The sequence below is a fragment of the Heteronotia binoei genome, chromosome 15 (genome assembly GCF_032191835.1).
Source record: "Heteronotia binoei isolate CCM8104 ecotype False Entrance Well chromosome 15, APGP_CSIRO_Hbin_v1, whole genome shotgun sequence".
NCBI lineage: Eukaryota > Metazoa > Chordata > Lepidosauria > Squamata > Gekkonidae > Heteronotia > Heteronotia binoei.
The window spans coordinates 61,437,877-61,454,021 of NC_083237.1; the positions used below are offsets into that span (position 1 = coordinate 61,437,877).

The 16,145-nt window shown below is 48.7% G+C and overlaps 1 protein-coding gene across 1 annotated transcript in view; it reads left to right on the plus strand.

Annotated features, from left to right (window-relative positions):
* UBTF (upstream binding transcription factor) overlaps positions 1–15,907 on the plus strand; it is a 101,852-nt gene extending 85,945 nt beyond the window's left edge. The window contains exons 16-21 of the mRNA XM_060255346.1: positions 2,392–2,480; positions 5,585–5,774; positions 6,441–6,488; positions 9,333–9,401; positions 12,462–12,599; positions 14,731–15,907. Coding sequence (XP_060111329.1) covers positions 2,392–2,480; positions 5,585–5,774; positions 6,441–6,488; positions 9,333–9,401; positions 12,462–12,599; positions 14,731–14,853 — 657 coding nt within the window. The 3' untranslated portion in view covers positions 14,854–15,907. The remainder of the gene's footprint in view (positions 1–2,391; positions 2,481–5,584; positions 5,775–6,440; positions 6,489–9,332; positions 9,402–12,461; positions 12,600–14,730) is intronic.
* Positions 15,908–16,145: the final 238 nt, after the last annotated feature.

Consider the following 16,145-nt stretch of genomic DNA (forward strand, 5'->3'; position numbering starts at 1 on the left):
TTCGATAGCCACCCCAGTTAGGGTTTGTTTGTGTTTGACATGGTGGCACTGGGTGCTGCGTCAGGGTTGCATTTATTGCTGCAGTTCTGCCAGAAGACAGGGGGAAACGCAGCGTTTCATTGGAGACAGAATATGGCTTTATAAGTCTCTCAGCTTGTGCGTGTGTGTGTGAGCACGCACATGTGTTTAATCTAGCACTTGTTGCTGCAAAGGTACGCTTGGAAGTATGCATCAATGCCTGTATTCAACCCCAAAAGTCAGGGAGGTGATAATAAGATGTGTGGAGAATGCGGGTAAAGTTTTAGGCCCTGCATACCACTCCCCTCTCCCCCCCCTCCCTCGCCTGGGACTGACAAAGTGGCAATAATGTGGAAGAGTAAAAACCACCACCTCTTCTTGCAGAATTTGGATTTGTCTGAAGACAAATATATACTGGGGGCACGGGGAGGGGCATGGTTTATACACCGCCCTGAAACTAATCCTCTTCCAAAACAGTCGTGAGTGGATTTCTGTTATTTGCTGCCGATTTGCTAAATACTGCAAAATCAAAAAGTTTAAAATCTGAGGAAAGTTATTCGTTCATGGTCCGTCTTCTAGCACAGACACATATTGGGACTGCACTTGCGGAGGGACTGCACTCCCTCCTACCCCGGCAATGGAGATCGATATTTGCGGTCTACAACGGAGTGGTCCGTCCCTGTGTTAATGAGCATGTGTGGGTTTTCCCCATCAAAAAGTCATGTGACCTGGGAAGGATCATCTTCATTCCTTTAGTTCCTTTTTTGCCATCAGGACCTATTTTGACTGTTTGTTTTCTTTAGCCCAATGGGGTCTTTCTGTGTCTTCCATAAAAGTCCATTTGGCCACAATTTCAGTGGCCAATGGCTGGGGCTGATGGGAGTTGTAGGCAAAAAAAATCTGGAGAGCTACCGTTGGCTACCTCTGGTGTAGCGGTTATGTGCACAAACTCTTATCTGGGAGAACCGAGTTTGATCCCCACTCCTCCACTTGCACCTGCTGGAATGGCCTTGGGTCAATCACAGCTCTGGCAGAGGTTGTCCTTGAAAGGGCAGCTTTCTGGGAGAGCTCTTTCAGCCCCACCTACCTCACAGGGTGTCTGTTGTGGAGGGTGGGGGGAAGGTAAAGGAGATTGTGACCACTCTAAGATTCAGAGAATAGGGCGAGATATAAATCCACTTTCTTCTTAATCTCCCTGTGTTTTTCCCACAACCGATCACTCCATCAGAAAAGGCTTTGCATACTTTGGACCTTAAGCAATCCCTGCTTTATTGTATAAACAGGACAAAGTCTTTTCGTAAGCCCAGTAGACTTTTTATTTGTTACTGGGGCCCTAAAAAGGGTCAGACGGCATCTTCCCAATCTCTTTCACGATGGGTCCTCTCTGTCTGTGTTATAAGGAGGCTGGTGTCCCATGCCCGCTCGGTATTCGAGCTCCTTCCACCAGATCTCAGGGCTCTTTGGCTGCCTTCCATCGCCACGTCCTCTTGCTTGACCTGTGCCGAGCAGCCACCTGGGCTTCAGAGGATACATTTATTCGCCGCTATGCCACTCACCTACAAGAGAAGAGAGATGCAGATGTGGGTCAAGTGGTCCTACACTTGTTGCAGTGAGAAACTCACCCTCTCTCCACAGGTAAAGCTTGTGAGTGGTCCCAGTGTGGGGCTGCACTAGAAGACAGACAATGAAAACAGTGTTGCACTTTAATCTGTAACGGTTGTTCACTGACATCTTCTGTGCAGACACACATTCCCTCCCTCCTACCCCGCTGTGAGCTCTCTTTAGTTTCCTTTACTTTTGGTTTTATATGCTCATGGCGGCTTGATTGGAACTGAGGGAATGGGGGCAGTCCGTTCCAGGTCACGTGACATTTTCGGCGGGGGGAAAACCCACATGTGCTCAGTTAACACTGGGACGGACGGCCCAGTTGTTGAATTCAAGCTGGAAAAATCAAGCGCGGTTGCAATGTGCATCTGCATGGAAGACGGTGATGAACAACAGTTATAGGTAAACGCAGGGCTTTTTTGTAGCAGGAACTCCTTTGCATATTAGGCCACACATCCCTGATGTAGCCAATCCTCCCAAGAGCTTCCAGGGCTCTTCTTCCAGGGCCTACTGTAAGCTCTTGGAGGATTAGCTACATCAGGAGGGTGTGGCCTAATACGCAAAGGAGTTCTTGCTACAAAAAAAGCCCTTGGTAAGTGCAACCCTGTTTCTCATTGTCGTGGAGGAAAGTAGAGCTATATTGCCCATTTTGAGGGCTCAGAGGAAGAAGGAGAGAGGGAGGAAGCGCTCTCTGTGATTCCCTGCTTCTCTTCTGTTGAGTTCACCCAGGTCTCCAAGCCTTGTCGTTCCTTGTTATTTCTCTTGCAGCGGGAATTAAGCGAGATGAGAGCACCACCTTGCTCTACAAATGCCTCCAAGAAGATGAAATTCCAGGGTGAGCCAAAGAAACCCCCCATGTGAGTATTGGCATTTTTGGGGAGAGGGTGAGTGGGTAGCCGTGTTGGTCTGAAGCAGCAGAACAAAGTTTTAAGTCCAGTGGCACCTTTAAGACCAACAATGTTTTATTCTGGGTATAAGCTTTTATTATTATTATTATTTATTACTTTAGATTTCTATCCCGCCCTCTCTGCAAGTGGACTCAGGGCGGCTAACAGTCAGTTCAGACATCTATAATTACAATTTAAAACCAATAAACTACAATTACAGTTAAAATATTTTATGGTGCTGTACAGCTTTGATATAGGCGGGATCTTACTTTTCTGATTGTGATCCTGTAATGATCGTAGCTCCTCAGAAGCAGAAGGTCCCAGGTTCAATCCCCAGCATCTCCAACTCAAAAGGGTCCAGGCAAATAGGTGTGAAAAACCTCAGCTTGAGACCCTGGAGAGCCATGAATGGGGCTGTGGCTCAGTGGCAGAGCATCTGCTTGGGAAGCAAAAGGTCCCAGGTTCAATCCCCGGCATCTCCAAAAAAGGATCCAGGCAAATAGGTGTGAAAAACCTCAGCTTGAGACCCTGGAGAGCCATGAATGGGGCTGTGGCTCAGTGGCAGAGCATCTGCTTGGGAAGCAAAAGGTCCCAGGTTCAATCCCCGGCATCTCCAAAAAAGGATCCAGGCAAATAGGTGTGAAAAACCTCAGCTTGAGACCCTGGAGAGCCATGAATGGGGCTGTGGCTCAGTGGCAGAGCATCTGCTTGGGAAGCAAAAGGTCCCAGGTTCAATCCCCGGCATCTCCAAAAAAGGATCCAGGCAAATAGGTGTGAAAAACCTCAGCTTGAGACCCTGGAAAGCCATGAATGGGGCTGTGGCTCAGTGGCAGAGCATCTGCTTGGGAAGCAGGAGGTCCCAGGTTCAATCCCCGGCATCTCCAAAAAAGGGTCCAGGCAAATAGGTGTAAAAACCTCAGCTTGAGACCCTGGAGAGCCATGAATGGGGCTGTGGCTCAGTGGCAGAGCATCTGCTTGGGAAGCAGAAGGTCCCAGGCTCAATCCCCGGCATCTCCAAAAAAGGGTCCAGGCAAATAGGTGTAAAAACCTCAGCTTGAGACCCTGGAGAGCCACTGCCAGTCAGGGGAGGGACGGTGGCTCAGTGGCAGAGCATCTGCTTGGGAAGCAGAAGGTCCCAGGCTCAATCCCCGGCATCTCCAAAAAAGGGTCCAGGCAAATAGGTGTGAAAAACCTCAGCTTGAGACCCTGGAGAGCCGCTGCCAGTCTGAGAAGACAATGCTGACTTTGATGGACCGAGGGTCTGATTCAGTAGAAGGCAGCTTCATATGTTCATATGTGGTGTAGGGTGGCAGTCCTCTCCCGGTTTAGGTGTTGAAGGCCTGTCGAAATAATTCAGTTTTGCATGCCCTGCAGAATTGAGAAAGATCCAGCAGGGCCCTTATGGCCTCCGGGAGGGCATTCCACATGTCATGGGCTTTTGAAACACCCACCAAATTTTTAATTAGATACATGGGTAAGTTTTTATTTATGTAGGATATTTCTATACCGTCTCTTAAGAGTTCTGTTCAGTGCAGCAGTGTCAAAACACAATTTTTGTAAACCACAAAAATTAGCCATAAAACCAAAGCAGACCGTTTAAAAAGCTGGTATAAACGAAACCTGTCGCTAAAAGCCTGGGGTAAAATGTGACATTTTGGCCTGTCTCCAGATTTTGATGCAATAATTCAGAGCAAGAGGTGTCTGTTCTCAGAGATAAATAAAACAAAATATTGCAAGAATGCTACTCTTTTAAGCATGTTTTAGGTTTATAAAAAGAAATCTGCAATTGTGTTGGCCTGTGTCCTTAATAAAGTTTATATCTCTGCTGCCTGGCATTATGTTTTACGATACGCATGGTCCAGCCTGACAAGGTCTTTATGTCAGATCTGGCAAGGTCTTTATGTCAGATAAGGGGAGGGACGGTGGCTCAGTGGTAGAGCATCTGCTTGGTAAGCAGAAGGTCCCAGGTTCAGTCCCCGGCATCTCCAAAAAAGGGCCCAGGCAAATAGGTGTGAAAAACCTCTGCTTGAGACCCTGGAGAGCCATGAATGGGGCTGTGGCTCAGTGGCAGAGCATCTGCTTGGGAAGCAGAAGGTCCCAGGTTCAGTCCCCGGCATCTCCAAAAAAGGGTCCAGGCAAAAAGGTGTGAAAAACCTCAGCTTGAGACCCTGGAGAGCCATGAATGGGGCTGTGGCTCAGTGGCAGAGCATCTGCTTGGGAAGCAGAAGGTCCCAGGTTCAATCCCCGGCATCTCCAACTAAAAAGGATCCAGGCAAATAGGTGTGAAAAACCTCAGCTTGAGACCCTGGAGAGCCATGAATGGGGCTGTGGCTCAGTGGTAGAGCACCTGCTTGGTAAGCAGAAGGTCCCAGGTTCAGTCCCCGGCATCTCCAAAAAAGGGTCCAGGCAAAAAGGTGTGAAAAACCTCAGCTTGAGACCTTGGAGAGCCATGAATGGGGCTGTGGCTCAGTGGCAGAGCCTCTGCTTGGGAAGCAGGAGGTCCCAGGTTCAATCCCCGGCATCTCCAAAAAAGGGTCCAGGCAAATAGGTGTGAAAAACCTCAGCTGGAGACCCTGGAGAGCTGCTGCCAGTCTGAGAAGACAATACTGACTATGATGGACCAAGGGTCTGATTCAGTAGAAGGCAGCTTCATACGTTCATATGGCCCTCGTAACAAATGAGTTTGACACCCCTAAAGGGCCAGCAAACTAGGTCTTCCTGGAAAACCCGATGCCTCTCACTCGCCCGTCCTCACCTAAGCAGGAGGGGGGAGAGAGGCGGGACCAGCAGGCCAGGTCTTCCTCCTTTTGCAAATTGGGGGTGGAGCCTGGAGAGGACAGGGACCTCAGTGGGGTACAATACCATAGAGTGCAGCCTCCAAAGTATCCATTTTCTCCAAGGGAAGTGGTCTCTAGTCTTGAGATGAGCTGTAACTCCAGATCTTCCGGTCCCACCTGGAGGCTGGCATCCATAGACGCAGCATTTGGGGTCCCAGTGTGCTAAGAAGTGTCCCTGCTGTCTTTTCTGTCTTGTCTTTCCCACCTCAAACGCGCTGTCTTGTGTCACCTCACCAGGAACGGGTATCAGAAGTTCTCTCAGGAGCTGCTCTCAAACGGCGAACTCAACCACCTCCCTCTGAAGGAGCGGATGGTGGAGATCGGGAGCCGCTGGCAGCGCATCTCGCAGAGCCAGAAGGAGCAATACAAGAAGCTGGCCGAAGAGCAGCAGAAACAGTACAAGGTGCACCTGGACCTGTGGCTGAAGGTGAGGCAATTCGGTGGGGGAAAGAAAGTAGGGAGCCACTCCTGGGGAACTCCAGCCTGACTGTATGCTTTTGCCCATGAACAGCAAATAGCTCTTTGCCCTGTGTGCGTTTTTTGTTTTTGCATGATTGTCCAGCTTGTGAACTGTCCAGCATTCTTCCTTGTCCTTAGACCATGTTAGAGGGGTCCTTCTGGGACCCTCCCTCAACTGAAGCCGGGTTTCTACTAACCCCATCAGTGCATGGGTTTGCATTACACTCAGACTTCAGTTTCCTATATGTAGAATGGGTTTAGTAGTTAAGAGGGCAAAAATCGTGGAATGTCAAAAAAGTCAAGTCCTTGCAAGCAATATTCCCTCTAAGCTGTAGAGTCTTGTGAGCAAAAATTCTGTTTTGTGAACTATTAGCATGAAAGCTGTGAGCCGCTGTATAAATGATTTTTCTCTGGGGCCATCCTTGATCTGAGACAAAAATGCGCGAGCTGGAGGTTAAAAAGCTGTAAACTAGCTCATGCTAGCTTAGAGGGAACACTGCTTGTAAGAACCATCATTAAAGTCTGAAGGAAGTGGGTGAAAAAAATCCCCCTTCTCTTTCCTCTCTCCCCTTGATGTATGTTTTTAATCTTGGGTTTTCTCTCCCTCCCCCCCCCCCATTTTTTTTTTAAACAGAGTTTGTCACCACAAGAGAGAGCGGCCTACAAAGAGCATACCTCCAATGTGAGTACCTTGCGCACACGTCCGAGGTGGTTTGGGGAGATAACTCGTTCATTGAAACAGCCAGGCTATCTCTTTAAAGGCAGCCATAACTCTGGGGAGAGGGACTTCGTTTGTGCACCTAAAGTGTCACGTTCCAGGCTTTTGGGTCCTTGCAGAGTAATGTTCAAGGCCTTTGGTCAGTCAGGAATGGCAGTTCTGACATAAGAGATCAGAGGCCTGTGTCTTTGCAGTGTTCTCCAACATGGCAGCAGTTGTTTTGCTAAGTCTTTGAGATGAAACTGAAAGGGCCATGAATGGAATGGAATAGAAAAGATTCAGGCGACTCCCTTCTAGGTGACAGACTGGCAAAGCACTGAGGCAGGCGCCCAAGTTGGCACATCACAGCCACGTGCCCTCGGCTTGGCCACAAACATGAACTTCCTTACGTCTGTGAGCTCTGCAGCCTTGTCCCTTGAGCTTGGGCAGGGAGCAAATCCTCCCCTTCCTTTGGAAATGGAAAGCAAAGAGCTGACATCGTCTCCCTCCCTCCTGGTGGACATTTTGTTTGGCCTCACCCCCCCCCCCCCCCCCCACTCATGGTGGCCATTTTGTGGAAGCCCACGCTACTCTCTCTCAAAATTCCAAAAGTGCCCGCTGACTCAACAACATTGGCAATCTCTGGTCTAGAACGATCCCTGGATTCTTTCGTTAAGCGTCTGGGAGCGACAAAATGCTGTGGAACCCTTGAGCAATTATTCTGGGGTGCTATATTTTTATCGTGTCCTTTCCATTCCAAAGAGCTGCCCTCTTTTCTTGTCACAGCATCCTAGTTGGGCTGGGAGAGTGGCTGGCCCCAGGTCAGTGTGGAGGCTTGAACCTGCTTCATCCCTTTCCTCTTCCAACACCACAGTCACAAAGCCACACTGGCTTTAGACATCTAGAGCAGAACACTTTTGCACAATTATTCCAGAGCTGACTTTGTACAGCTTCCTTTTGTTTTTGGTGTAGTGGTTAAGTAGCCAGTTTGGTGTAGTGGTTGTGTGCACGGATCTGGGAGAACCAGGTTTGATTCCCGACTCCTCCATTTGCAGCTCCTGGAATGGCCTTGGGTCAGCCGTAGCTCTGGCAGAGTTGTCCTTGAAAGGGCAGCTTCTGGGAGAGCTCTCTCAGCCCCACCCACCTCACAGGGTGTCTGTTGTGGGGGAAGAAAATAAAAGAGATTGTAAGCCACTCTGAGACTCTGATTCAGAGAGAAGGGCGGGGTAGAAATCTATGGTGGTCTTCCTTTTGGTTTTTCTCCTCGGGTTGGCGCAGCTGATAGGGAAGAAGAAGATCCTGGATTTATATCCTGCCCTGTACTCTGAATCTCAGAGTCTCAGAGTGGTCACAGTCTCCTTTACCTTCTCTCCCCCCGCCCCTCCACAACAGATACCCTGTGAGGTAGGTGGGGCTGAGAGTGCTCTGACAACAGCTGCCCTTTCAAGGGCAACTCTGTGAGAGCTATGGCTGACTCAAGGCCGTTCCAGCAGCTGCAAGTGGAGGAGTGGGGAATCAAACCCAGTTCTCCCAGATAAGAGTCCGCACACTTAACCACTACACCAAACTGGAAGCTGCCCCCCCCCCCCCGGGTCCGTGGAAAAATTGTCTTCCGTGAAACTGGTACCTGGTGCCAAAAAGATTGGGGACCACTGCACTAGTTTAATTTAATTTTTATTTAATTTGCGATTTATACCCCATCCTGAACATATGAAGCTGCCTTATACTGAATCAGACCCTTGGTACATCAAAGTCAGTATTGTCTTCTCAGACTGGCAGCGGCTCTCCAGGGTCTCAAGCTGAGGTTTTTCACACCTATTTGCCTGGACCCTTTTTTGGAGATGCCAGGGATTGAACCTGGGACCTTCTGCTTCCCAAGCAGATGCTCTACCACTGAGCCACCGTCCCTCCCCATGCAGGCTCAGGGCAGCTTGCAACATTAAAACATTGCAATAACAATAAAACATATCCAATTAAGCACAACAAACGTAAAATATCTCATAAACATAATACATAAACAGAGGGTCGTAACTCCAACAATAATACAGCCAGAGGCCACCGTTCAGCAGTTGGTACAACTTCAGCTGGTTAACACCATTTAGCACAGCTTCAGGTCATTGACAACACTTAAGGTTGTAACTCAGACCCTTTGACCCAACTCCAGCACATGGATAGTAAAGTGGTGGGGGAAGGTTTCAGAGGACGCCTAGTAGATTAAACGCCTGGTGGAAGAGCTCCGTCTTACAAGCCCTGCGAAACTTAGGTATGTCCTGCAAGGCCTGGATCTGCTGATGCTGCACTTGGGCTGTGGCAAACCCTTGGACGGAAGACCTCCTTGAATACCTGGTGTTGGGAGGTGAAGGCAGGCTTCATTCAGCCACTTCCCTAAATATCCTCCAGGGCCCCAGCAGGGGTTAGTCACCAGAGGTCGCCATGACTTCCAGGTGCGTACAAACAAAATGCTTTTAACTTTCTGTAATAAAGACATGTATGTATTTTTGGTTATGATTTTATTTTTATTTTTAAATTCTGCTTGTAATTTTTGGCCCTTATTGTATATTAATCTTTAATTTCTTGAACACAAACACACACACACCTCCCGCTGGCTTGTAAGAGTGTTGAATAGAAAAGTCAAATGTTCTCATCTTCCTTTTCTATTTGGAATGTTTTTGGTTTCAGATTTTTAGGCTCTCTGCAGAGGCTAGACTGATCCTGTATAAAGTTACTTTCACTTGGCTGCCGTGCTGTGCTTTCTTAAAGAGGAAAGGCACTGGGCATTTACTAATCTCACACGTTAACTGTCTTTTGACCTTCTCCCCATCTCAACAGAAGCGGAAGAACATGGGGAAGATGCGAGGCCCAAATCCCAAGATGAAGCCTTCAATGCAGTCTAAGTCAGTAAGTACCCCTGAGACAGCTCTTCTCTTCTTTCTGCAGCCCAAATGACCATTTCAGGGGTAAAAAGCCCCCTTTGTTCATCTAGTATTTTCTGTGCACGCAGTTTGGTGTAGCGGTTAAGTGTGCGGACTCTTATCTGGGAGAACCGGGTTTGATTCCCCACTCCTCCACTTGCACCTGTTGGAATGGCCTTGGGTCAGCCATAGCTGCACGAGTTGTCCTTGAAAGGCCCATCTCAGCCCCATCTACCATCTACCATGAAAGGCCCATCTCAGCCCCATCTACCTCACAGGGTGTTTGCTGTGGGGGAGGAAGGTAAAGGAGATTGTGAGCCCCTCTGAGACTCTTCCGAGTGTAGGGCGGGATATAAATCCAATATCTTCATCTACCTCACAGGGTGTCTGTTGTGGGGGAGGAAGGTAAAGGAGATTGTGAGCCGCTCTGAGACTCTTCGGAGTGGAGGGCGGGATATAAGTCCAATATCTTCATCTACCTGACAGGGCGTCTGTTGTGGGGGAGGAAGGTAAAAGAGATTGTGAGCCGCTCTGAGACTCTTCGGAGTGGAGGGCGGGATAGAAATACAATATCTTCATCTACCTCACAGGGTGTCTGTTGTGGGGGAGGAAGGTAAAGGAGATTGTGAGCCGCTCTGAGACTCTTCGGAGTGGAGGGCGGGATATAAGTCCAATATCTTCATCTACCTGACAGGGCGTCTGTTGTGGGGGAGGAAGGTAAAGTAGATTGTGAGCCGCTCTGAGACTCTTCGGAGTGGAGGGCGGGATAGAAATCCAATATCTTCATCTACCTGACAGGGCGTCTGTTGTGGGGGAGGAAGGTAAAGGAGATTGTGAGCCGCTCTGAGACTCTTCGGAGTGGAGGGCGGGATAGAAATCCAATATCTTCATCTACCTGACAGGGCGTCTGTTGTGGGGGAGGAAGGTAAAGGAGATTGTGAGCCGCTCTGAGACTCTTCGGAGTGGAGGGCGGGATAGAAATCCAATATCTTCATCTACCTGACAGGGCGTCTGTTGTGGGGGAGGAAGGTAAAGGAGATTGTGAGCCGCTCTGAGACTCTTCGGAGTGGAGGGCGGGATAGAAATCCAATATCTTCATCTACCTGACAGGGCGTCTGTTGTGGGGGAGGAAGGTAAAGGAGATTGTGAGCCGCTCTGAGACTCTTCGGAGTGGAGGGCGGGATAGAAATCCAATATCTTCATCTACCTGACAGGGCGTCTGTTGTGGGGAGGAAGGTAAAGGAGATTGTGAGCCGCTCTGAGACTCTTCGGAGTGGAGGGCGGGATAGAAATCCAATATCTTCATCTACCTGACAGGGCGTCTGTTGTGGGGGAGGAAGGTAAAGGAGATTGTGAGCCACTCTGAGACTCTTCGGAGTGGAGGGCGGGATAGAAATCCAATATCTTCATCTACCTCACAGGGTGTCTGTTGTGGGGGAGGAAGGTAAAGGAGATTGTGAGCCACTCTGAGACTCTTCGGAGTGGAGGGCGGGATATAAGTCCAATATCTTCATCTACCTGACAGGGCGTCTGTTGTGGGGGAGGAAGGTAAAGGAGATTGTGAGCCGCTCTGAGACTCTTCGGAGTGGAGGGCGGGATATAAATCCAATATCTTCATCTACCTCACAGGGCGTCTGTTGTGGGGGAGGAAGGTAAAGGAGATTGTGAGCCACTCTGAGACTCTTCGGAGTGGAGGGCGGGATAGAAATCCAATATCTTCATCTACCTCACAGGGTGTCTGTTGTGGGGGAGGAAGGGAAAGGAGATTGTGAGCCGCTCTGAGACTCTTCGGAGTGGAGGGCGGGATATAAATCCAGTCTCTTCATCTACCTCACAGGGTGTCTGTTGTGGGGGAGGAAGGTAAAGGAGATTGTGAGCCGCTCTGAGACTCTTCGGAGTGGAGGGCAGGATAGAAATCCAATCCCTTCATCTACCTCACAGGGTGTCTGTTGTGGGGGGGGGGGGAGGTAAAAGAGAGTGAGACTCTGATTCAGAGAGAAGGGCGGGGTATAAATTTGTTGCAAACAGGACTTTTTTTGTGGGGGGGAAGCCCGGCAGGAACTCTTTTGCATATTAAGCCACACCTCTTGACATTTTTTCACACGGGACTTTGTGGGAAAAGCCCAGCAGGGACTTGTTTGCATATTAGGCCACACCTCCTGACCTCACCATTGCTTCACACAGGACTTTTTGTGGGGAAAGCCCAGCAGGAACTCATTTGCATCTTAGGCCACACCTCCTGCCACCAAGCCAGCCGGAACTGTGTTCCTGTGAATTCCTGCTAAAAAAAAAACCCCCTGAGCAGCATTTTCTCATATTCAGCTGTCATAGGGGGATGTTTGCGAGTGTCTTGTCTGCTTGGGTCATCTTCACATAGTCTTGGATGCGCAAAGACAGCCAGCGAATTCCAGCTGCTGAGTAGGGATGCCAGCCTCCAGGTGGGACCTGGGGATGCCCTGGAACAGGCTGACTGGCCAAACTTGCTTAGTGTAAGAGCCACATAGAATAAATGTCAGATGTCTGAGAGCCACAAGACATGAACGTCAGATGTTTGAGGGAAGGAAGGCAAATAGATGGAAGGAGGGAGGGAGAGGTGGAAAGAAAGAAACTTTAAATGCATTCTCCAGACTGCCAGCTGGCTTGGCTTGGAGAAGTGATTTAAAGAAAGAAATGCCTTCTCCAAGTCAGCCGACAGGGCAGTGGGGGTGTCAAGAGCCACACGATATATGCAAAAGAGCCACATGTGGCTCCTGAGCCACGATTTGACTACCCATGCCCTGGAATTACAGCCCATCTCCAGACTATACAGATCGATCAGTTCCCCTGGAGAAAACTGGTGCTTTGTAGGGTGGACTCTATGGCATTGTACCCCACTGAGGTCCCAGGCCTCCCCAGGCTTCAGCCCCAATTCTCCAGGAATTCCCCAGCCTGAATCTGGCAACTTCAGCCCCCAGCCCCCGCCGATGGCAACCCTTAATGTTGGTGGTATCTCTACCTACCTCTGGACACACACGTGTCTCAGTTAAATGCTCTGTGCTATCCACAGGAATCGGAGGATGAGGACGATGACGACGATGATGACGACGAAGAGGAAGACGACGACGATGACAATGGGGACTCTTCCGAGGAAGGAGGAGACTCCTCTGATTCAAGCAGCGAGGAAGAGAGCGAAGACGGGGATGAGGTGAGGCTGTGGTTTGTGTGTCCGGTGCTGTCTTTCATTCCCAAGACGAGGGGTTCCAGAGTTGTTAGTAGAGGAGTTCCCTTTGAGGCTGGTAGCTCTTTGGCGATTGGAGAATAGGTAGCGGGCACCATCATAAAATGGCTGCCGGAGGGAGGATGCACTGAGGCACAAAATGGCTGCCATGGGATCAGGGACCATTTGCAAAATGCTGGGAAGTTCTGAGCTGAGTGACAGCCTGTGAGGAGAGGCAACTGTTGCCTGAATGGGTGACTCCAAAAGACACAAAGGAAACGCCTTCTGGGCAATTCCAAGTCCAGTGAGTTGAAGGAATGTCCACATTGACTTTTTGATTTAGAGAAGAGGAAGCATGCACCAGGAAACGCAGTCGCAAGTGCCACAGCTCCCATAAGTCTCTGGATATCAGTGAATTTATAGTACTTCTAGGTGATAGTTTTATACATGCCCACCGCTGCCAACTCTGAGCTGCGGCTTAACTGTTTTATTTTTAATCTTTTGACCTGTTTTAACTATTTGATTATTTTACTATTTATCTGTTAGTGCAGTATTACTGCAGTATATCTCAACAGCACTGGAAGTGATGGTACTATGAACTTGGCACCATTTTACTGGTCCTGTCTGACACCAAGATTAAACTCCTCCTGTAGATATTAAAAAGAATGAAAGAAGTTCACTGGCTAAGTATCTGCACAACAGGTTGCTTTTAAAGGCATGGGAAACACAGCCAATAAAAAGCTGCAAGCCCCTCATAAATATCCATTTTGGGATAACTGCAGAAAAGCTAGTATGAACATATAACTTGAAATTAATTCATTAATTGCAGTACAATTCTCTGCTACCTTTCACAGCAATTTCCCAGTGTTTCAACCAAAGAAAAGTATGACAAATAGCTGTCAAAAGATGAAACCAAGCAAGCTTGGTTGTAGCTTGAGGCAGGGTTCCAGTAGTAGCAGCTAAAGGAAGAGCCTACTAAATGTGTCAGCATATTTTGAGGTAGAGCAGCTGCCAGAGCCCAGTGTGGGTGGTACACAGTGCTGGCATTCCTGATGGCAATGGCAACAGCACTCCCAACTGCATACACTGGCCAGTGCTGTTGAGGAAGGGATGTGTAGGTGGTGCAGGCAATTGAACATGGGCATTAGGAGTGCTTGCAAGCTGGAGAAGAACACACAAATAGGTGCATGCAGGTGTGTGTGTGGAAAGAGAGGACCGCCCATTTTCCACCCTCATTTTGGCTCAGCATGAGTTTCAGAGAGATTTTTCTGAAAATGAATTTACTTCCGAAGAAGAGGCAGGTTTGGGGGAATGCCCTGGAAGTGACATCACAGGAAAAGGTGGAGTTTTGGTTCAGTGTGCCCCAGAAGTGACATCACTTGGCCCTTGACACCACAGGAAATGACATAATTTCTGTCTCCTGGCTCCACCTCCAAAGTCTCCTGGCTCCACCCCCAAATTTTAGTGGGCCACAATGGAGAAGTGTAAAAATAACCGGGGCAGAGGAAAGAAAAGTTTGGGAAATCCTGCTCTACACCATGAAGAAGAGGTGGATTTATACCCTGCCCTTCACTCGGAGTGGCTTACAATCTCCTTCCCTTCCTCTCCCCACAGCAGACACTCTGTGAAGTAGGTGGGGCTGAGAGAGCTCTAAGAGAACTGCTCTTGAGAGAGCAGCTCAGAACTGTGACTGACCCAAGGTCACCCAGCAGCTGGATGTGGAGGAGGAGTGGGGAATGAAACTCAGTTCTCCAGATTTAGAGTGCCACTCTTTACACCACTTGACAACTGGCTGCCTGGATTCCGTGATTGGATAGAGGAGTCTTAATCTGTATAATTTCATTGGACCGTTTTTACTGTCTCAGAAGTTACGGCCCTGACACTATATGAAGAAGTAGCATAAGCTTTTGAGAAACACAGCTCTGTTCGTCAGATGCATCTGACGAAGAGAGCTGTGTTTGTCAAAAGCTTATGCTACAATAAAATGTGTTAGTCCTAAAGGTGCTACTAGGCTCTTTACTATTTTGCAGCAACAGACTAACACAGGTGACTTCTCTGGATCTATGCACTCATGCCAGGCTCACTTTATAGCTTCTCTCTTTCTTTTCCTCATGCCAAGAACGAAGAAGACGACGACGAAGAGGATGACGACGACGACGAAGATGATGACGATAACGAATCAGAGGGCAGCAGCAGTTCCTCGTCATCCTCAGGAGACTCTTCCGACTCGGACTCCAACTAAGCCATTCCCTTCCTCCGGTCGCTTTTCTCGCTGTGCTCTTATTCGGCTTTGTTTCTCCAGATAACAGCGACATCTGCGGCTGGAGAACTAGGATTGGGAGGAAAGGAGAGGGGTGGGGGGAAATCACTGTGGTTTAATTATCTTCCTCTCCTCACACACATCACGTACAATGGCGTATGTTTGTGTGTGAGAGGAGCAGGGTGGTAGAAAACAGCTGACAACCAGCGAATGGGGGGGGGGGGGCGTTCGTTGTTGTTTTTTTTCGTTTGTCTTTGTGGGGAGCGAGTTTTATTCTCTTTTTAAAGTTTTGAGGGGATTTCCTTCCCCCCTTTCTTGTGAGAAGCGGGCAGGGGTTCTCACAACAGACCCCCTTAATTGTCCCCCCTCACGTATTGGCCTCCTCCCTACCCCCAAAATTCTAGCCACCAGCTCAGAACTTTGTACAAATTCTCTTTTTTTAAAACAAACAAACAAAAACATGGCAGTGAGAGACTTTTTTTCCCCCCTTTTTTTCCTGGCAAACAGTCAAGGAGAGACGGGTTCCAGAAAGCATGAGCCGCGGAAGGTTCTGGACTTTGCGACAGTTGACCCCGACTCTCCACAAAGTGGACAATCTTGTACAGTCTTGAAATTTCACACCTTGACTAAGGAGAGCGAGAAAGAAAGAGCCCAAAATGGCCACAGCTGCACTTAGCTATTTCCTGTGACGAACTGGATATCCAGCGTTTCCTGCTGAGGGAAATGGGGTGGGGTGGGGGGGTATGTTTTGTGAGAGTGCGTGGCAACAAGCAGGGGGGTAGCGAAGAAACGGAAGAGCAGGTGGATTTTTTTTGCAGAGGGGGGTGGAGCGTCTGGCATGCTGTGGAGGGAGGAGAGGATTTCAAGAGCTCCAAGGTGACGTGACTTTTCTTTTGTAGAAGATGGGAGTTTTTTCTGTCATTTTTCTGACCAGCATTCGAGCAAAAGACAGTAGTGGCCAGACCCCTTTGGGTTGTTGTTGTTGTTAATATATATATTTTTTTTTACAATGAAGTGACCAATAATTGTACCAAAATGGGGCATTTTGTTGACTTGTCTTTGGAAAGGGGGAGGTTGGTTTGTGGGGGGGGGAGGGGAATCATCTGTGTCATTAGTAATTTCTTTTTTTAAAAAAAACCAGTTTTATAAACCGAGTAAGAGGGTCATTTTTTCTTTATAATAACCAAATTATATCCCGTCTTCGATATAGATACTCCGCATATCTCTTCGTGCAAAGGCCAGTATCCTGAGGAACCCTGGGCTGTAGCAGTGGT